This window comes from Micropterus salmoides, unplaced genomic scaffold (assembly GCF_014851395.1).
Source record: "Micropterus salmoides isolate LMB-PRFRI ecotype aquatic unplaced genomic scaffold, ASM1485139v1 Ms_hic_scaffold_297, whole genome shotgun sequence".
In the NCBI taxonomy this organism is placed as follows: Eukaryota; Metazoa; Chordata; class Actinopteri; order Centrarchiformes; family Centrarchidae; genus Micropterus; species Micropterus salmoides.
The window spans coordinates 912-23,287 of NW_024042228.1; the positions used below are offsets into that span (position 1 = coordinate 912).

The 22,376-nt window shown below is 41.6% G+C and overlaps 1 protein-coding gene across 1 annotated transcript; it reads left to right on the forward strand.

Moving 5' to 3' along the window:
* Positions 1-10,689: 10,689 nt before the first annotated feature.
* Positions 10,690-22,118, forward strand: LOC119882191 (angiopoietin-2-like; the record flags this gene model as incomplete). Its single annotated transcript, XM_038692187.1, has 6 exons — positions 10,690-11,622; positions 16,619-16,774; positions 17,471-17,592; positions 19,892-20,124; positions 20,603-20,727; positions 22,035-22,118. Coding segments are annotated over exons 1-6 (1,038 nt in total), but the record flags the coding sequence as incomplete, so codon positions are not given.
* Positions 22,119-22,376: the final 258 nt, after the last annotated feature.

Here is a 22,376-nt window from a genome sequence, read left to right on the forward strand (position 1 = left end):
TGCTCGTTACATGATAAAGGTACATTTAGTGCATTTAGCCAACGTTACATCATCGTTAGCCCACCTGTCTGCTTTTCAGTATGTTACTATTTCTATCTATCTAAATGTTTAGATGATACGAAACGGTTAGAGCTAGCCTGAATATTAAATGAGATTGTTGCTTAAAGGGTTGGGGAGTAACGGATTACATGTAACGGTGTTACGTAATCAGGATACAAAAATAAGTAACGTTACAGTACAGAAAATAAAGACATGATCAGATTACAGGTACATTTTGTAAAAATGAGGATTACACAAAGGGATTATTTTAAGAACAAATCTTCTTTTCTATTTACATGTTTCCTGTAAAAACCACAGCTAATGAGGGATTTGTCACAGATTTTGATCATCGTATACCCAGTAGTTGATGTGGTCATGGCCCCACCACGTTATGCAGACTCTGTGCGGACTGATTCTAGCTCCCTGGGTGAATGAGTGAACATGGCAGACGGACCCAAGCACAGACTCAGAGACCAACAGAGGCCATGACCAATGGGAACCGTTTTACTCCCCCCGTGAGTTTGCTTCATTCACTCTGGTCTGTGTTTACATTCCGCACCAGGCCAACTCAGGACGCACTGCGCATGCTGGCCGACCAGATACTGTGTATGGAGCAGACAAACCCGGACTACCTTGTTATTGTTCTCTGTGACTTTAACAGGAGAAATCTCAGCCAAGAACTCCCCAAATACAGACAGTTTATTAAGTGTCCAACCAGAGAGGTGAACGCTTTAGATCACAGTTAGCAGTGCCTATCACGCCGTCACACGCGCTCCACTGGGACAATCTGATCACGTGATGGTCCATCTGATTCCTGCTTACAGGCAAAAACTAAAGCTCTGTAAACCTGTAGTGAGGACATCAAAGAAGTGGACTAGTGAAACTATTGAGGATCTTCAGGCGTGTTTGGACTGCACTGACTGGGACGTTTTCAAGAAGGCTACCAACAATCTGGATGAGTTTCCAGAGGCTGTGACGTCCTACATCAGCTTCTGTGAGGACACATGTATACCAACACACACCAGGGTGAGTTATAACAATGACAAACCCTGGTTTACAGCTAAACTCAGACAGCTAAGGTTGAAAAAGGAGGAGGCATTTAGGAGTGGAGACAGGGCCGGGTGCAGGGTGTTAAAGTACAGGTTTAGCAAGGAGGTGCGAGAAGCTAAACGACTGTACTCAGAGAGACTAAAGAACCAGTTCTCTGCAAACGACGCCACGTCTGTCTGGAGGGGGTTCAGATGGATCACAAACTATAAACCCAAACGAGTCTCGCCTGGCAAATGAGCTGAACCAGTTCTACTGCCGCTTTGAGAATCAATCGGACACCATCCCCGTGACTCCTCCGCTCAGCTTCAGCCTCAGTCCACCACTAAAAATCCTCCAGTAAAGGTGTAAACTTAAACACACACTCCAGTGCTCCGAGTTTCTAGTATGGGCAGAGTAAGCTAAGTTGGCCAGTGGCTGCAGGCTAACTGAAGTGAGCTAGTTAGCAGCAGCTGACTTGCTACAGTAACAAGTAAAGCTTAAAAGGGAACGCCGCAGGGGCGTTTCCAGGCTGTTGAAACATTGGGGGCTTACCCCAACCCAGAAATCTTTCAGGTCTTCACCTGTTTTCACACCCCAACCCCCAGTTGCCACCTACCCTAAGTACGTCTGTAAATCAACAGTAAATGACCTCTACACAGTAACTAACATCTGTGTCATTTTCTGGCGGATTTTCCTCCGCCTGAAAAATTTGGGCTTTAAACACTTAATTTCCTGTATTCTGGTGAATTTTTGTGCACCAATTTATTGAGGAAATGTCTGAGGTAACAATTCAAAATAAAATAATTTATATATTATTTAGTTTCTGCTGTAGATCAACTTTTCTCATTTAATTTAATCCCAGCTGAGTCTACATACTGTACATGCAGGCATGCATACATGAAGTATCCTAAAGTCTTTGTTAATGTGGCACCGTTTCACCTTAATGATAAATTAAGAAATATTGATGAAATGTTCAATCGGAGGGTCTGGGGGTCCCCCATGTTGCTGAATGTATTTCTGATACACTTCTGCCTTGGAGACTATGTGCCTGTAAGTAATGTGTAAATCATTTTCAATCACTTAAGGAATGTCATGTTAGAAAGTTTTTATGTTTTGGTCAAACATGTGCTCTGTTAGCTAGCAGCACAGCAGTAGCTAGCTCTGCTCTTTAATTGTTTTATGACTTGTAGATATTGTGGTAGGTGACAGGGGCGGATTGGCCACCTGGCTATTCTGGCATATGCCAGAGGGGCCTGGACTATTTGTTTCGGGGTGGCCCAGTCAGATTGATATTAATATCAGTGTTTCCCACACATCAGTTTTACTTGGACAGCTGTTGTGGTACATTAAGGGCTGCCCAAAATATTTGGAGACCCATTTAAGCATTTTGCAGAGAAACACTGAGATAAATGATCATCCATTACGTTATAAGACTCAGAAGGTGGATATTTCACAAACTGTATCGCGGGTGAAAATCACGAGTGTTGTGTCATTTCGGCCACTTCATAAAACACCCCACTGCTGATGGAGAAAGTCAAGAGGGCCGACAAATACAGGGAAAGAGAAAAAGAAAGAGGTAGGGCAAGCCGCTGTGTTTGCTGCAGAGGTGTATATTTTGTGCTTGTGTGGAAATATTAGAAGTGAAGGCAAGGAGAGCAGAATTGAGTAGGCTAGTGAGTAATATTTTTATTCATGTGTATTCCAAAGTTGAGAGCAGTGTGTGAGAAAACATTTTTCTGCAATGTTCTATAGGCTACTGTGTTCATGGATGTTGCTGTAATCGGTACAGACAGAGAGCCCTGGTCTTCTTGTAGGCTAGTGCTGGGAGGAAGGATGCTACTGTAGGCCTAGCAGAGACAGGGAGCGTGGTAGAGGTAGGAAGAAAACAGTCACACAAAAATGTTCGGGTTGTAATTGACTCTGCAGTAGAGAAAGACAGTAACTAACAAACAGAAAGAGAGCACAGACTCTACAACATACTCAGATGGACAGTTTTAAATGCATGTGCAAATTTGTTGTGTGCTCTTAAAAAACTATTGAGTGTGTAAGTCACATACATAAAATGTTACAAATCTTTTACCAGTGGTGTCATTTACACTGGGGTCGGTGGGGACATGTCCCAAAGAATATGTTCTGAAAAATAGCTTGGAACAAGAAATGTTAAATCACAAAAGAAAATGCTTTGTTTATTTGCACAATAAGAAAATGTGCAATGCAATTTAAATATGAAGAAACAAATGTGCATTGTCCAAGAAAATTACTTAAGCAACAAAAAAAGCTACTGATTTTACTGCATTATATTCATTTTATTGTTATATTTTGAATTGTCACCTGCTGAATTTTTTGCTGCCATTCATATAAATAAAGACATTTACTCCATAAATTGGTCTGAAAAAGTCTGCTGCTCAAAATGCCCAGGGCTGAATTTTTTCCCAGTCCTCCCCTGGTAGGTGAATTGTGTTTTCATACAGTAGGCTACATTGCTTGTTTTACACTTTGATAGGAATTGTGTAGTAACATAGTTATGTGTATCATATGTAATCTCTGTACGCATATGTTCATGTTTTGGGTTCTGATTTATATTCTTATTCTGTAATGTTTCAGTTTAACAAAACAAAACAAAAAAAGAGGAAACAACTTCAGTAAAATACAAGAAAAGTCAAGCCTTGTGTGTTTATCGGAGGACCACACACAAACACACACACACACACACACACACACACACACACACAACTCTTTATCATTGAACTTCAGAACCATAACTTCTCTGAAAGGCAACACACTAATGAGCTCCAATCAATGACAATCTTACCACCTCCAGAACCGGACGCTAGGGGCCTAAAATGTACATGCACATGCTCACGCAAACACACAAATACACATGTTTACACACACACACACACACACACACACACACACAGAAAGAATACCCCCCAGGGTGAAAATGGGCAATGTGAAAAACTGCACCCAGGTGCTGGTGTCAGGAAAAGGAAAATGACTACTGAGTGTATGAAGGGTCAGAGGTCATGTTGCATGTGTTCCTCATGAAACCTAATGTAAGTACAGACATGTGTGTAGAAGACTGTTTACATGTTTGCTTCACTCTCAAACACACAGGCGTTAATAGCCCTATCATTTTACAAAGTAAAGACCTACACAGCAGTTGTAATCCAGCAAGCATTGTCAAGATACAGTATCTTGACACTGCAGCCATCCTAAAAGAACTCACTTCACATTCAGTAAAAGCAAACTAATTCAGTCCTGCATACCTAAGTATATGTTTAATTATCTTGGAAGGTAGCAATGGTTGGGCTATTGGTCACCAGGGTGGACTTCCTGATCCCCAACACACAACAAAGGCAATGCGAGAACAGCTGGGGAAAAGCAGCTGCTTCCAATATGTGTTTCATCCATAAAATGCTTTGCATAACCTAATCTCACTGCACAACAAGAGCGGTGCCTCCTAACCATGCACACACACTCACTGCCTCACACAGTTTGCAGTTTGAAATCACATATGAAGCACATTACAGGTCTTTATAGTTGCATCACGTGTGGAGCCACTGACAACCTCTCTGACCAGAGGGAGTGAATGGAATGGAAACACACATGTTAAAGGAGCAGAAGTGACGTGAAGTGTGACTGCATGAAGTAGATGATTTTCCTGATGGCTTTCAGTATAGCCTCTGTTGTGTCATCATGATTTTATATATGCGCATTCACCGCCATCATCACACCTTACTAAGCACCACAACCAATCCTGTTAAAATCCTGCATAAGTCATCACTGGGCAGGAAGCAGCAGTGGAAAAACACAACACATTATGGTGTTCATCTGCCTATTTCTCTAATTAATTGCGCCCAGGCTTTCGAACAGGTTCTTGTGGTGTTTTACAAGAGACAGCTTGCTATGAATAATGGTCTCTGGGCTGTGTAACAGGCAGCTCTCACATAGCAAACCGCATGTGTCACAGAGGGATCCGAATAGCAATTTAGATGGTGACATTTATGAAGGAAGAGCGACACAGGACATTTTTCATTCAAGAGAAGTGGACCAAATGGGGAACTGATGAGGAAGGTCGATGAGAGAAAGACATGGACCTGCTTTGCTTAATGTTCCTGTTTTTATGAGAGCTGTTAAATTGTCCACGTAGAGTGGTTGGCAGTCCTGAACATACACTGAACGCCGCATTCTCACAACTCTTCACCTGTGTGCGTTTTATATTCGACTGAATGCTGGAGTTGGAATGAGAAACCGTTTTTTCCCAAGTGCTCATTTGTCAACGCCATTATTTATTTCCTGTCTGCATCATCCTCAATCAATTCCACACAAGTACATTTCATTTTTAATTGCAGTAAGGTTGGGTTTTATGGTCAATAATAGATTTTTCTTGCCAGTGCAGGAATTTCCTCTTTGGCCTGGTTGCTTTGATAGGTGGGTCAGAGGAGGTAAAGCTATCCTGTATCAGGAGAGAGCGACACCAACTGTTCTATTTGTTTAGTCTCCATGGAAATGAACGCGTATCATTGTGTACACAATCAAAAGGGTCCACGGGTGAATCACTCCCCATGGCATTCAGTAACAACCAGTCTTCCAGCTCAGAGTATGGAGCTTTGTTTGTTCTGGACCTGTCAGTTTGTGACTATGTCATCTTCAAGCGTCTTTGCCCAAGTGATTTGAACCACAAGGGAGTGAACGCATCAGGAGTTTGATTTAGTTGCCCTGCATGTCTTTAGTGTACACTGAATAAAGCAGGACTTGTCTCGCTCTTTGGTTTGTCAGATGGGGTTCATTCAAGTTCATTTTATTTCCAGTTCAAATTAGCAGAGCTAAACTCTGTTTTCTCTTCAGAGCAGCTCCCCTGGGCTCTCTGTTGCCTGGATTCCTTGTTCACCCAGAAACAGCACGAGGGGAGGCAGTAAAGCTATGCTAACATCATAATCATTGTTATCATAATTATTATTAACCCACTGCAGACAGCAAAAAGCCAGCCTGAGTGGGGTGCTTCTCACATTTCTCACATGTACCAGTCTGTACAAATAGATCTTTAACAGATGGTCATTTGTGAGTGACAGCCTGAGTAGATGAGAGTGGATGAGCGTGTTAAGTGTTTTGGACGGGCCATTACAGGAAAAACTTTTAAGGGGAATCTGGGGCTGTTTTGTTCTCTCTCTCTGGTCTTTCCACCCTGCCCAGGAGGAAGGTGTAGATTGCTGTGTGGAGTGACGGGTCCCACTACGTGAGGCTACAGATGGATTCAGCATAAAATAAAATAAAATAATGACATTGTGTTTTCTCTCTTTTCTTGATCCTAAACGATTGCTCTCCTTTTATTGTTCTGTTTTTTTACAGTTTTGTTTCTGTCACTTCAATAGTACTTTTGTTAGGGGACAGGGTTGGGTGACAAGTGGTGCAGACGAGGAAGAAACCCAGTCGCTACATCCTGACCAGAGGGAGGAGAGACTGAATGTCACCTTCAAATCCAGCAGGCAGATTGATTCAGGGCTTTGAGGGAGCAGTGGGAAATACCTCAGCCTGACAGGAGACCCTAAACTAAACAACCAGTGTTCCCCTGGAAGAGTGTTAAACTGCGGTACACTATGAATTATGGGCCACAGGCAATTTCTTTTAACACTATACTTTGCTTTATATGGCAGAAAATGTGTATATCTTTGACTATACTTTTCAATATTCAAAGCACTTAACATTAAATATGAGATCCAACGAAGGTTAAAATCAAGGTTGAAGATCTTCAACCAAGTCCAGTTGCCCTTGATTTTAACTTTCGTTGGATAACTATGACCTGGATGACTGAGAATCTTCATAGACATTAAATATGAGATGATTCCTTTGAAGTTTTGGAATAAATATAAAATTACTGCAAATGACTGACATGAAAAAATACCAACACAGGTTTTTATTGTAGCACATAATTGATCACCTTCGCCAATGGAGGATATTTAAATAAACACAAACTTTAGCTACAGGAGGGTCATTGGTTTAGCCAATATCTGGTCATAAACCAAGCAATCTGACAAAGAGTAATGTTGACCCAGTGAAAAGTTAAGAGATCACCAAGTTATTAGAATTGATCCTGTAGGGAACATGAATGTCTGTCCAAAATTGTATGGCGCCTCATAGTGGCGCAAGAGGAAGAGTCAGAGAATGACCAAAAAGTCAGTAGGATTCCTCGTCTGGGGATCGTGAATGTCTTTCCAAAGAAGAAACAAGAGAGCTTGTTTGTATGTTTGTTCTACATGTATCCCACAGCTTACTCACATGCATATATGTGATGTGAGATTATCTACAGAGTGTTTCAGAATGGGATGTTCTGGCTGGTTTATGAGCAGTTATTTGTTTTATGAAAGAGTACTGGATGGCGGTCAAACTCCCCTCTGCACACAGCAACAACTGCTTTTCACTTTCACTCATTTCCAGTTGCGTAACTGAAAGCAGACTCTGTTTAATATTGAATATTTACTCTCATGTTGTGATTGAACACTGGAAACAGTGTGATGATACATATAGTTATAGTATTTCTGGACACACAGCAGACCTGATTCAGTTTGATCATTCGAGCCATCTCCATAAATAATCATATTGATACATCGCTCTCCAACGTGACTTGCTTTGATTGCTACTTGGTTTATTTCTGCTTGGTCCTGTCCTCTGCCAAAAAGATCTTATCCCATCTTCCTAGCGGTCTGTCTTTATATGAAAAACTAAGTGCAATAAAATGTGAATGTTCACTTTTTTATTCTCCAAAAAGAGGCCACAAGGGGAACCACGTTCAGAGCTCTCCCTCAGGATATTACAGTGTCAGTGAGTTTGCACGAGATCATTACTCTGTTGCGTCCTGTTACCCAATACACTTGCTATATCCATCTTTCATTTCACCTCAAACAAGTCTCACATGTAAATATGTTTTACAGATAAAAGCAGCATACTTGTGCATGGATCATCTGAGTTGGAAAACTTTGTTCATTTCCAGTTATCTTGTGTTGCTCATTTCCAAGTGTCCAGATTTTCGCAATTGTGGGACAGCATTGAACATCAAGTGACATCATATTATTATCCATGGCAAAAATAGATACCATAGGGAATTCTTCCTGCCATGAACAGTAGTTGGAAGTCATTTAAGTTAATCACCATACAAGTCAATTTGATGTCTGACCACTGTCTACAGAGAGATACTGCGCATTCAACAAAACCACACCATAGTTAAAGGCTGAAGTACAACAGTCTTTGTTTTTCTTGTTTTTCAACATCATACACTGACAGCTCTGCTTGGGAAATCATCTATAGGATGAAGTTAATTTACTACTGAAAATCAATCAATCGTGCAGCAATCGCAAGGTGTTTACTGCTGTATATGCAGTGCATGAATAACTGGGATGGATATGAGTTGATGCATATTGCTATATATCCAAGCCACTGGTATGCTGAGTGACGGGGCCACACACTGGGTTTTAAAGCTGCTGGGTCATTAAGTGTCCACACAACAGTGGCAGTGTGGAATGCTTATCATGCTTGGAAGATAAGGGCTAAGACTCAACAATGTATGAAAGGCATATGAAACATTAAGACTTTCATACTGTACACTTGCCTCCAAGTGCACTATGAACATGGGAAAAAGCAAATAAAAAAATATGTTGAATTTGAAAGTCATGTTAGTTTGTTCCTCTTTGGGAGTAATTGATCACAGAAGGTAAACAAACAGTCATCATGTCAGATATGTGACCGGGCAACTTCCTTTCTTGCTTTCCTTGGAGAGTTTTCATTTTGCTTGTTTGAGTCAGTGGTACTCTATCACTGCCACATGATAGTGGTGAAAAGAAGCAGGATGTATTGAAAGTGAGTTTGGTGCCCTGCTGTGACTACGTCCTTTCAGACTATGATTAAGTGGACGATCTGTGCTGTAGTATGGATTGAATCTTTTATACCACAGTGAGAGATAAGGCCGGGAAGGCATTTATGAAGCGTCAGAAAATAGTGGCGATATGAATAAAACAATAATTGTGTAGAGGGAGGAAACGTGATGGAGAGGCAGGTTTGGCTGACAGTGAAAGTGAGAGAGAGAGAGTCCTTGGAGTCCACTGAAACAGAACAAACATTGGATGCCAAGTTAAATTAGACCAATTTCTACTTTTAATTAGTATCTAAAGGAGAGCAATAAAATTCTATAAACACTTTAAAGGCACTGAAACCAGCTCTTACAAGCTCTACAACAAAAAACTCAAGGTAACTTGCTAAACAGTGCTATTTAGCATTGAACAGAAAATACCAAGTGGCAGTGAGTTTTGTGTAATTAGTTGGTCGCATGTCAAAAAATGTGTGTGAGTGTGGGTGGACACTGAAATACTTTTGTAATTTCAGTACCCCCTGCATTAGTTGTGATTACAAACAGGGAGTGCTGAGGTTACAGGACAATACGTATAGGTGAGAGTTTTTAAGTCTGGACATTTGCCATTAATTCTTCTGGACCCATAAATCAGAGGTAGCTACTGGTAAGTAGGCCCCTTTCCTTTGAATAATGTGAGACAAACACAACACAGTGTGCAGGAGCTGGACAATGCATTGAAATACCACGAAGGGAAAATAATGTCTAGTTGGAATTGGTGCTAATGTTAGCAAGCTAGGCTAACTAGCATCAAATTTCTTAGTGGACAGTGTGTAGCTTAAAACAGTTGTCCTTTGAAAAGTAGACACAACAGCTGCAGTATTACTATAATTATATTTCCTTCCACAAACGTGAGGGGAATTCAAATCTCTGTTTGAATTTAACTACATACTTTAATTAAATACTGACTGACTGACCACAAACTTGGCCATTGAGACTGGTGGACAGAGACAAACCTGGGAAACCAGAAAAAAACAGACACAGTATGGTTAGCCAACAACAAGAGGTAGAGACAGTGCAGCACATGGTGCAGCCTCAAAACAGAAGAACCAAGTTCTTCACCAAAATAAAACTCCAATACCAAGAATTCAACACACTTTCAAACTAAAAAAAAACAAATTCAGTATTTACTTCGGGAAAAGCTACAGTAACATTGCTTTGGAAACAGCTAAATGCGTCAGAGCAGAGCCAGCCAGAAACCAGTAGAACAACACCTTCAAAATCTATCTGCTTTTGTTGTTCTCTTTCCTATCATTATGTTACATTGTTAAGCATGTTAAACTACTTGCTATCTCATTTTAATAAAATATTGTGATCTCAAGGTTCACTTACTACTTTTTTCCTCAGAACTTTTGGCCTACCTGGCAGCCTTTTTATGAGTGACACGGTCGAAAGCTTTGTGAGATAGAGCTGAAAAGGCAAAATCTAGTAACTGAACCTTGAATTTAAAATATCTTATCAGAAACCATTTGTTGTTTTTTTACTAGCATTCTGAATTATCAGGCTTTATTATTTTACCTTCTTAAATGTACAGCCTTTGTTCTGTACTTAATTATGGTCACGGCAATAAAGAATATATATAAATAGAGAGGGGAGAGAGAGAGAGAGAGAGAGAGAGAGAGAGAGAGAGAGAGAGATGGGAGGGAGAAAAAGTTGTTAGAGAAAGTTCCTAGTTGCAGAACAGGGAAGGGTGGTTGAGTGATTATGTGCTAAGGAGGTGCATGTGTGTATGTGTGTGGAGAGGTACGCCGCTCTCTCTACTCTATAAGCTTTACCAGGTCAGTCAACATCCTGAAGCGGGCCACTCTCCACTCCACCCCTCCTCTCACCTCTTTTGTGGACCAACGCATGGACTCCGGAAGCTTGAAAAGAAGGCAGTGAGGAAAGTGACTTTTCAGAAGAGAGATAAATGGTGGGAGGGAAGTCTGTTGTTGGTTTCCTGGACGGAGCTGCATGCGCTGGCTGCGTGTTGGAGTTACAACAAGAGGCAATCCCCTTTTCCTGTGTGTGTTTTCTGTCTACCCTCACGAGGAACAGCGGGAGCAGGGACTGGGCTAAAGAAAACCTCTGGATGCAACAGCAAAGAGGGGGACCAGCCAAAAGAGGAGAAGAGAAACTCATAAAGCAGAGACAGGAGCAGCAGGAGTTGGACTAAGAAGACAGGAGGAAGACAGAGTCTTGAGGGATACTTTAACAAGAGACGAAAAAAGATACAAGAGATATATAGAGAACCAAAGGGGAAATTCACCTGACCCACTTCTCTGCTCTGCCAGGTGGAGCAACCTCTTTCTTCCCCCTCTCCTCCCTCCCTCCCCTTCTCCTCTCTTTCCCCTGACATGGGCCGCCTGCTGGCCCTGACCCTTGCCTACCTGGCCTACCTGCTGGCCACGGCGATTGGCTCAGAGCGCCAACAGCACCAAGTGCAGCACGGCCCGTGCAGCTACACCTTCATCCTCCCTGAGGTGGAGCACTGCCATCCCTTAAAGGACTTCCAGGTCACCAACACCCTCCAGAGGGACTCTCCACCTGAGGCAGACCCTGATACAAGTCAATCCAAGCCGGATAAGGCCCAAAAGGAGAGGCCCACCTTGCAGGAGAGGAAGCTGGAGAATCTGGAGAGTGCCATGGAGAATAACACCCTGTGGCTGCAGAAGGTAAGGTCTCTGAACTAAAACACCCAGTTCTGTCCTCTGTCATCTAACCATCCTTACTTAGCTGTCACATCGCCTTTTTCTTGGCCTTTCCACATGTCACATTTTAGCCTTCAAACATAATGCAAAAATATAAGCATGGGATGTCCACAGAGCACACTATCTGATCTCATGTGCTGACAAGCCTTGATTATTGATAAGTTCAACGCTTAGCTGGGATTTCCTGGATGCCTGCTGTATGTATATCTGGCTCCATGACAACGCCTGGTGTATGAGTGTGTTTTGTATTTAAGACCTCTGGGATGCCAGAACTCCCTGTTGCATGCGAGAGGAGAAAGACTAGACGAAAAACTATTGCTAATATCAAACGGTGCCAAATATGTCTTGCACAGTTAAACCTGCACAATTAGTATGTTCACCCCTCCACAGGCAACAAGTACACAGAAGCGTCACTCTTGACTCATGTTTTAGGCCGTTTAAAAACTCTCTGTAAGAAACTCAGCTGACGTAAAAATGTTTCTCTGTGACAAATTGTTGTTTATCTCATAGAGACACATTACAGCATGTCTCTTTTCTGGGCCGTTGGCCTTTGCAATTCCATTTAGCCCGGATTACGAGTAAAATGAAATGATGCGATTAAAAGTGGCTTCACAATAGTGTTTTCATTGCTAAGGTCATCAGGGCACAGAATCAGTGTTGGGCCATTGTCTAAGACAGACTGACTGACACGTCACCCCTCTCCACCCGTCTCTCTATTCTTGTCTGCATCACTCACAGAATATTTATGGTATACACTAATCCTCGGACGATTATAACAGTCTATGTCGAGTGTTTAGATTGGCCGGCCGAGAGCAAACATGTTGATTATATTTCAGGATTTGAAAATGGGGTATTATGAATGCCAAAGTGCTTCCTGTGCTACTGTCACTTCCCACTCTAACTCTCACTCACCACAAAATTGCCTGCGCTTTTCCGCCCTTTCCTTTCCCCAGTCTTACTTTTCGTTTGACACTCCGTTCCTCTCTATCCATCTCATTCACTTCAATCTGGACCGTTCTGCACCTCTGGGATGATGGATGTGTCTCTTCTCACACCTTGACTTGTCGACCATCAGATCTCATACTCCTTGTCTAGCTTGCTCGCTCTCCCTCGACATGCACTCGAAAAAACACATATGAAAACACGCACTCGGTTCCCCTGTGCACACTCTGTCTGATGCTCAGTCTATGAACTGGAGACCTAGCTTCCATGAGTAGCCTCTGATGAGGCCACATGTGTGTCTGAGAGACAGAGCGAGGAAGGGATGGTGAGGGAGTGCACACACTTTCCCTCATGCGTGCGATAAATTATTCATGCATACAGTCTGCAAAGTACACACTAAGTTGTATTATACAAAAGCGTGACATATATCTTGGGCATATTCTGTTCAGCATGTACTTTCTCTCTTTCACTCTTTCTCTACCCGAGCTGTGCAATTTAAATCCCCCCCACACAAAGAAAAAGCTCTGCTGACACATGCTCTGTTGCCTAACGTCCTCCACATAACGTCTGGAATGAACACAAAGATCCAACCTTTCAACAAGTTACCCCCACCAGGCCATAGTGATGCATAAATGATCGCACTGTAGGTGGGATTTCCACATAAACATAGCATGACCCTAGAGAGCCTCTTTGAGACATGCACGAGGGTACACTGACCTTTGCCCCCAGATGGCAAAGGCCTTTCAGCACCTTGTGAAGCTCATTAAGCCTTTCTGCATAAGTTTGGGGAGAAATTGGTGATATCCATGCGGAAGAGCTTCAGGCAAGTGAGTGTCGGTGTGTCTGTGAAACTTTATACAAGCTCACTCACAGCTCCCCTGGGATGGTATGACTCTTACTGTGAGCCTTCCACCCAAACCCCTTGAAAGAAAACACACACCCACGCGCAAAAACTTGGGAGCACACACTAATGCAACATGTTCCGCAGAGGAATCTCCAAGTGGACGAGTGCAACGGGACTGTATTAATCTTCCAGATTCCTTCTCTGTTTTTCCAAGAAGAAACTAGTGTTTGCTTTCTTTTGTACTAACCCCTAACGCAACCCCCCGTCTAGTCCATTTTGCCTTCTGCTGCCCTGAGGGGTTGGCAAAAAGGATGTGAGCGTGCTTTTGTGAGTGCTTTTAGGAGCCTGTGCGGATTATGCTAATACAGAAATATTGCATAGAGATCAAGGTGGCTAGGCTATCTTTGGTGACCGAAATGTTTCATTAAGCCAATACTAAAGGATGTCATCCACCTAACTCACTCACATGGTCCAATTAGACTCCATTTTCTTTTATTTTCACATATACCCCTTTTCTCCATCTTGTACATTCTCAAACTATGACTTAGAAACATCTTACAAAAACATCTTTTCTTACTTACCACTAGTGGTATCTAGGCACAAGATAGTTTTGGTTATATTTGGTCAAGGTTCTGCGATATGTGCATCTAATATGAAAGGGGTGAATCTAATTTGGTTTGTTGCGCTCACTTGGTTTGAGCTAAATGCTAATGACCACATACTGATGTTTAGCAGGTAATAACTTTTAACATGTTGACCAGATGGTTATTGTTAGCGTGTTAACATTAGAAAATTAGGACTAAAGACAGAGTACAGCTGAGGCTGATGGGATTGTCATTAGTTTGGCCATAAACCAAAGTACTATAAATTTTAGTTTTGACCTGATGATGAGAAGGGATCACCAACGTTATCACAGTCTTGGTCAGTTAAGCAGAGGAGGACAATCCAGTGATTGTCCAGACATTTCATTCAAACCCACAAATGTCAATCTCATCAAGTCAGTGGATCACCAATGTCATTAGGACACTTCATGAATGTCTGTACAAAGTAGTGTCCCAATTAATGCTGTAGCTGCTGAGATATTTTACTTCAAAAGATGAAAACTTTGACCTGCTGGTGGCCGTAGATGAATTGTCAGGGATCCTAAAAGTCATTAGGATGCCTGCACAAAATTTCATTGCAATCCATCCGCTATTATTTTTTAGGACACTGCCATCCCTTAGTGAAACTCCAGATGAAAAAAATAATCTCTTTCCAGAAACAATTTCCTGGTTACGCTGGATAATCCACAGAACATCAAGCAATTCTTCAACAGAAAGTAGTTCCAATGAAAACTGGCCAAAGTGAGATCTGTCGACTACCCAGAGCAACGGGGAGATTGTTTCTGGAAAGAGATGTTGCTGTAGAATTTTCAATTGTTATTTTAAAATGCTTATGGCACCATAAATAAAATGTAATTCTCATTTATTGTATTTGGGTGGAGGCAGAAATCCAAATAAAACTGAAGTTATCTGCTTTCTTTGACACCACACATCATTTTGGTGAATTGACTCAACGTGAACAATGCATTTATCTCTTGTCAGTTGCACTGACACATCAATTGAATCACCTTTTTTACAGAAACATATCACAATCATAGCTATCCTGATGTGCCGCAGTCTATCATTATCATTTGCCAGAACACCCGGCAGACACTATTGGCTCTACAATTAAGATATCAAGTGATACAACTCCTATGATTTTCTCAGCACTGATCCCTCTGTCCCTTTTAGACACAATAAAACACAATTATGCTACAACCCAAATGTGATTAATCTGGCTGCATAGTGCAGCTTGACAGAGCTGCAATTAATGCAATTGGCAGGGGGAGATGGAGTGTATCAAGACCTCTGGATTGAGCTCTATCACAGAAGGCTGTAATAGGAACACTTTGGACAGGCGGCTGATAGCAGTTTCAATACATGAGGCTGATTATAAAGCTGGGATCTTTGTTCTTCTTTTCAAGTTGGCTTTAATCCGCTTGGTAATCTCTTCATAACCTTATATATGTTACGGATATGTTTTCTGCAGTCTCAGTTGTCCTAAAGTAGCAAAATATGAGAGACGGATTTACTGAGCAAGAGGGGAAAGAGAGAGAGTTTGAATGAAAAATGGAGTTAGTGAGAGAGATCAAGAGGAAGTAAGAGACAAAGAGAGAAAGATTACAAGCAGGCAAACATTTTAATTGCCGATTCATCTCTATTTGCCCACTTGAATCAGTATTTTTTATACTGCATTAAAAAAATGAAAAAGCCCTCTCCTGTGGCAATGCATTATGCATAATCCCATTCCTCTCTGAAATGGACATTTTTTTGAAAAGAAAACAAACAATCGAAGTCTCATTTGAATTCTCTTCGATTTTTGCAACTAGCCACTCATTAGCTGGATAATTTTGAATGCTTTCTCCTTGGAGACTTCATTTTCCAGTCATGTGGTTTAACGAGTAAAGTCTGATCCCTCCTCAGAAAAGTCATAAATAAATTATTGTTCGATATTCTACTTTGCTTTATTGCAAGGCACAGGCCATTGCCTGTTAAACGTCAAACTAAATTCCATTGTTCACGGCAGGAAAAGACAAATTTGTCTTCCAGATGCCGCTTTCTCAAACCAACCACATTAATAAGAAAATCTATTTATTGGAGCAAGATGGATGCCATCCTATTTATACTCCTGCTGCAAAATATGATGGGTTTAGCCAGTGTGTCTATCTCTGAGCTTGATTGATTACAGAGTGTAGGCGACTATTCCTAAAGTCCTTCACACAAATATCATGATGTCACCCTCTTGGTGTACATCAGTCCTGCTCTTTTTGAAATCCCATTGAAATGCCTATACACTGCATATTTGTATTAATGTAAGGGTTGTCATTTGCCTGAGGTAGACCTGCAGATGGATAGATGAGTCTGCAAGTACCTGGGGATACCAAATTCCATAACTCCATCACAGTACCTGAACAGATTGAAGTGAAAAAGATAGATCACTCTCACTCACAAGAGGTTCCCACTGTCACACTGCATCAAGCTGTCAGTGAACATACAAGGACATAACCTCTTAAAATATGATTATCACCACAATTAAACTAAGGAATCTGACATCCTGGATAATATTCTTAGAGTCTGCCTGTCCTCCTTACAGCTGGAGAACTTCATCCAGGAGAATGTGCGCTCTGGCATGGAGGAAATGAAGAGAACTGCAGTACACACCCAGACAGCTGCCATGCTGGAAATGGGAACCAACCTCCTCAGCCAATCAGCTGAGCAGACCCGCAAACTGACAGACGTGGAGACCCAGGTGAGCCCATCGGGAAGCGTTTCAGTGTGCGTGAGATAACATGTTTGCAGCCAATCCAAATGAACAACTATGGGCGTCACACCCATGCGAAAACAAATTATGTCACCTGCGAAACACTTGGCGAATAGCTAATTAAATGTAAATCAGATGTAACCCGCTGAGAAGCCATGCCCAAAGGTGGCGGCAACTGCTTTCAAACAGCTGGTATTTGGTTCTAAAGGCTCTGATTGACACAATGAGTTGAGCTCGGCGTCTGACAACAAGCCAATTAAAACATAAAACTCAGTAGCACAACACAGATGTGTCTTCAATCATGCCACAGAGCTGTTATTACAGACTGGGCTGTTTTGGTCCTCTTGCTTTCTTTTTCTCTTATCAAAGTCGATATGAAACCGTAACCTGTACAAATATCTGAGCTGCTTTGTTGAGGTTTTTGTTTCATCTTTCATTAACTTCAAAACATGTCACAGGTGCGTATGAGGTAATTCTTGCTCCCGTTTCAATTGAAAGATCAAAGAATGAGCATTATGAGCCTTATGATATACTGTGCGACATTGTTTATTCCCAAGGGTGCTTTTATGAATTATGAAATCCTTTTGTTTTGCCATCAATCTTTTCATCAATAACTCCCATTCATCCTCAACCCGCACATTCTGTCTGTGATAGAGTAATTCTCTTTTTTTTTTCTATGTATAGGTCTTGAACCAGACAAGCCGCCTGGAGATCCAGCTGCTCGAGTACTCACTCTTCACTAACCGGCTGGAGAAACATATTCTCCTGCAGACTCAGGAGATCTCACGCCTCAGTGATAAAAACAGGTGAGCACACACACACTTCAAAGAACATTCAGGCAAGTCAGTTTTTAGGCACTGCAACACTAACAGGTGAGTTTAGACTGTGTATAGGCAATGTCAGTGAAAAATCCATGCTGCCTGCTGGATCCATTCGGCAGATGCGCAAAAGTGGCTCTGTCAGTCAAAGAAGGTTCCCGATCCAACTAAATCTTTCAAATGACGATAACAAAATGTTTTTTAATCACTGTGAGATTAAACTGTTACTATGATGTAATATGAATGTACTAAGATATAAAACCTTGACATGATATGAGAACTGAACACCACTTTTGCACAGTTAATTTCGCAGCAGACTACCAGATACAGGCAGGCAGCACAGATTGGTTACTTTTTAAGTGTAATTCACAAGGCCATTTCTCTCATTTCTGTGATTCTTTTCACCTATCTGTCAAGAACTGTGATTTCTTTGTTTGATTATCTGTTACTGGGGCTTTAGTTACTGTAGGTGGCGCTATTTTATTTGCCCACTTAGCTGATGCTTTTGCTTTGCTCATTCCAAATGAGCCGCTGTGGGCTGTAGGAAACGCATCTCTTCCTGTGCACCAAAGAATGTTTTTCCCAGGAAAAAGCTACTTGACACTGGGTGGCAAAATATAAAGTGTAATTACTGTATGTGCGTGTAAAAAAACTGGTTCTTTTCATACCACTGGAAAATAATGTGTTGAATGACTCAGGCAGACCTGAAAAGGAAGGCATTTAACAACAATATAATGCGTATTGTGTAAGCATGTGTGTGTGTTTGCCAGTGAATAGTCAGTGCATGTAAGCGTGTGTGTGTGTGTGTGTGTGTGTGTGTGTTGGCCAGTGAATAGGCAGTACATGTTAGGAGGGGTTTCCCATTCTTCTCCATAGGAACACAAGGTCAAATTAGGGCCAGCAGGGGTTAAGGACAGGGTGCTGGGCGGCGTGAAAAGGAGCGGTGTTTTCTCTCTTTGTAACTGATTGTTTATCGTTCTAGCCATCTGTACCAAGTGTGACTGTTAGACCACACTGCCCCAGCTCCAACACCTGTTACACATCTGGACCTGCTTGGCCCCACTCTGCCCTTTGGCCCTTGTCCTTCAAGTCAGTGACGTGGTTCTGACAAGTAAATAAATGAATGCATCTTCACATGGTAAACACCATGACGAGACGCAAGAAATTAGAAAGGTCGTAGTATTTTCCGCCGGGCAGCTGTGGAATAAAGGGAAACATGGAAGGCAGTGGTTGTATGGGACTACTGCTGCTGATCCTTGAGGGCATGGAGCCAGTTTTGCTGCTGCCAACTAAAAGAGCACAGAGATATGTTTGTTTTCATAGGTATTTCATGTAAAATAATATTGGCAGGAAGTGCAGCATTTTACGGAGAGAGTGAGAGCAGTCTAATAGCAATATATTTTACAACAATTAAATTAAATAGCACAAGATCATAAGCCTAACGGTGTAATTGCCCAGGATGCAATGTGATACAAAATGCCATGTTTATTCTGTCAAGCTCATTAACTGTTTAAACAGTGCTGTGCTGGTTTACTGCTGCGCTCTACCTTAGACTGTTCCTCAAGTAAAATGCACATCCTGGAGAACAATTTGTTAGCTTGCTTTACCACGTTTATTGAGTGTTCTCTCACAAAGCAAATATGAAATGGAAGTGATATAAAAAATCATTTGAATTGATCCAGTTTTCCTTTCAGGCCACATACTGAGTCGCCTAAGGTGGGAGATTGAGATACACATTTAGTGCAGCGGCGGCGTGTGCACAGGACTGAAAAGTAGCTTGTTCAATCTGGGTGGCTGGATTGTTTCAATAAATAACTGCTGCAGAGTTGTTAGTCAAAGCCATAAAGATCAGGCTGCAGGGATTTATGATCTTCATTTGGAGGTGGGGTTGTGGCACTTGTGCAGACACACACACACACACACACACACACACACACAAGTTGTCAGACTGTTGCCTCATGGCTATGATGGAGAGGCTTAGCATGCAGGCCCATCTGTGAATGCAGTACAGGTGTTTATATGATGTTAGCCCAATGAGACTGTCACGCTGATGTCTATTAGTCATCCTCATGTAAATGTGCAAGTTTGTGCAACCTCTGCTGTGAAAGGTAAACGCTGAATGGATGGATTCCCCAACTGCACCCACTCTCTTATATTTTCTGCCACCCATACCATTTAATATAAAACTTAACACTTGATATAATAATGTGTTTCCACTGTGAAGATGTTTTTAGCAAAAGAGCCAACACAAGAATCAATATTTTTTTGTTGTCTTTGTCTGTGATAGTTTTCTGGAACAGAGGCTCTTAGCGCTGGAGGCTCGGTACGGGAGGGAGCTGCAGGGCTTGCAGGGCGAAAAGCAGCAGCTTCAAGAGCTCCTGGAAAGGCAGAGTCGACTGGTCAGTCAGCTCCAGGGTGAGCTAGGCAGCTCCACGCTCAACAGCACCTTACTACAGAGACAGCAGGCTGTGCTCACAGACACTGTTCAGCAGCTGCTAGCTATGGTCAATCACTGTAATGGTAAGGCTGAGGGATTTACTGTTTTAGAGTGAGAAAACTGTACTGATGACATCAGTTATTTTAAAGAAAAGATACATTTTACATTACATGTATAAAAGTTGTGTAGGCATAAATGATTAAGAATATTAGTCAATATGAAACTGAGGACAGATCACTAATGCACAAGTATTTAGCATACAAAGATATACTAATAGTATCAATAAATACCAGAATCTCATTCAGGCAAAAAAGGGGTTCTACAGTTTTTGTAGAGCATGAGATTTGTAATTGGTCTGAAAAAGTATTGTTTTAGATGAAGCATATCACCTAGAGCAGCTTGTAATTGAAATCTCAGACACATTTTACATGCATGCAATAATGACACCGCAGGCTTAAGCCAGAGTTTAACATTACAAGATAACTCACATATGGGTTTGGGATTTGTGTGCAAAACCCATAAGGTTGCCATCTGTAAATAAATGCCTGAATGTTTTTGCAGAGATCTCCAATATGCCCAAGGAGGAGCCGCCTGGTTTCAAGGACTGTGCAGAGATCCTGCAATCTGGAGTGACAGAGAGTGGAATATATGACATACGCCTCCCCAACTCCACCCAGACTGTCAAGGTAAGACTTTAAAGGTCATTGGCCTTTTCTTGCAAATATCACTAACTGACTGTGACATTAAACTTTTTTGTTAGTATTTATTACTGGAATCATTTCACTTTCACTTTACCTGCATAATGTATGCACACACACCATTACATAATGACATTCAAAGGGCTTATCATTAATTTTGGGACTGCAGTAAACACTGGAAGGACAATCTAGTGTGATGTAATGGTAATTTGCATAGGGGGTTTTGGGAATAGAGGTTGATGGAAGTGCCATGCTGGGTCAGAAAGAGCTAAAATAATAAGCAACAGAGGCATTATGCCCCACAGGTGAGTGAGTGTGGGCTGCTGAATGCAAAGTCAGAAAAGCTTAAGAGGTACCTCCGCTGACCTGAAGTAGCTAGCCCTCGCTAAGTCAACCATGGCATCCACCAGCAGGCTATCCTTTCTTTGAATCACAGCTAGCATTCTTGGCTGAGATCTTCACTCTCCGAGCTTACCACACAAAAAAGGAAAGATAACAGTGAAACAGTTTTTTGTTATTCATTACTTTCAGTCTAGTTTGCTGGTTGGCAACATTTCCCACCGCCTTTGTTTTCCCCTGTTCTTCCTCTTCATTTCCTGTGGGCAAAGCAGCCAGGTGTTAGACACTAGTGCCATGTGTTTCCTGCCAACTGGGGCCAATGTACGTTTCCACTGATGCAAGTTAGTACTCCCCAATCATCGCTGCTTTCAATCTATGCCAATGTGGCTGGCAATCAGGTTGGCTGCATAAAAGTGGGGCAGATACAAATTGCCCTATTTTCAAAGCAGAGAGCAGGCTTTCTTAGTTGGAAAAGAGCCAGCAAGCATAGACTTATGCATGGAATGCAGATTTGGCTTTATGAGTTATCAATCCATCTATCTGATTTTTAATCACCAAGGTTGTGAATAATGATGATATTACAAACCAAATTTCATAGTTTGGATCAGCTTATTTTGAACTTTTCCATAACTCTGTTGTGCATACTTTTAAGAGCTACATGTGCACATGGCTCATAAAATTAAACACATTATGGGTTCTCTCTAAACACAAGTGAAGTAACTATTTTGTCCCATGGAAGCCGTTTACAAATAATAACCAAAGCATAATTTTTTTTTAATCACAATAATGCTTAAGTTCACTGGAATTTTGCATTTTATTGTAATGGGTTCCTTGTTGGCTAATAATAATAATAATATGTGAATTTGGAGTATTAAATATGGACCAGGTCTAAATCAAAGTAATGGCCGCATGTGGGAAATTACTTAAATTTTTAAACACCCTGTTTTTGTATTCAGTGTGATGCCTTTAAGGCCAGAACATTGCCTTTATTGGGCCAGAGGATGATCACAGCACATTGCCAGTCTGCTCTGTTTTCTGAGGTAAAAGACCTGAGTGCTTTTTAACCTTGATTTAGCTTTCCTATTCTGGGAAAGTGCTGGGAACTCTCATTTCATTTCTAGCAGACAGTAGTTGAAATAGAGAGACCCCTTGGGATGCTGTCCCCACACCAGCATCTATACTGCATGACTCTTGAGACACGTCAGAGTGGTTGTTTGCTGGACAACATTTATTAAGCAACCAGCCAAGCAAATCAATTTTGTTTCATCAGTAATTACCCCCATTGGAGGTTGTAGAGG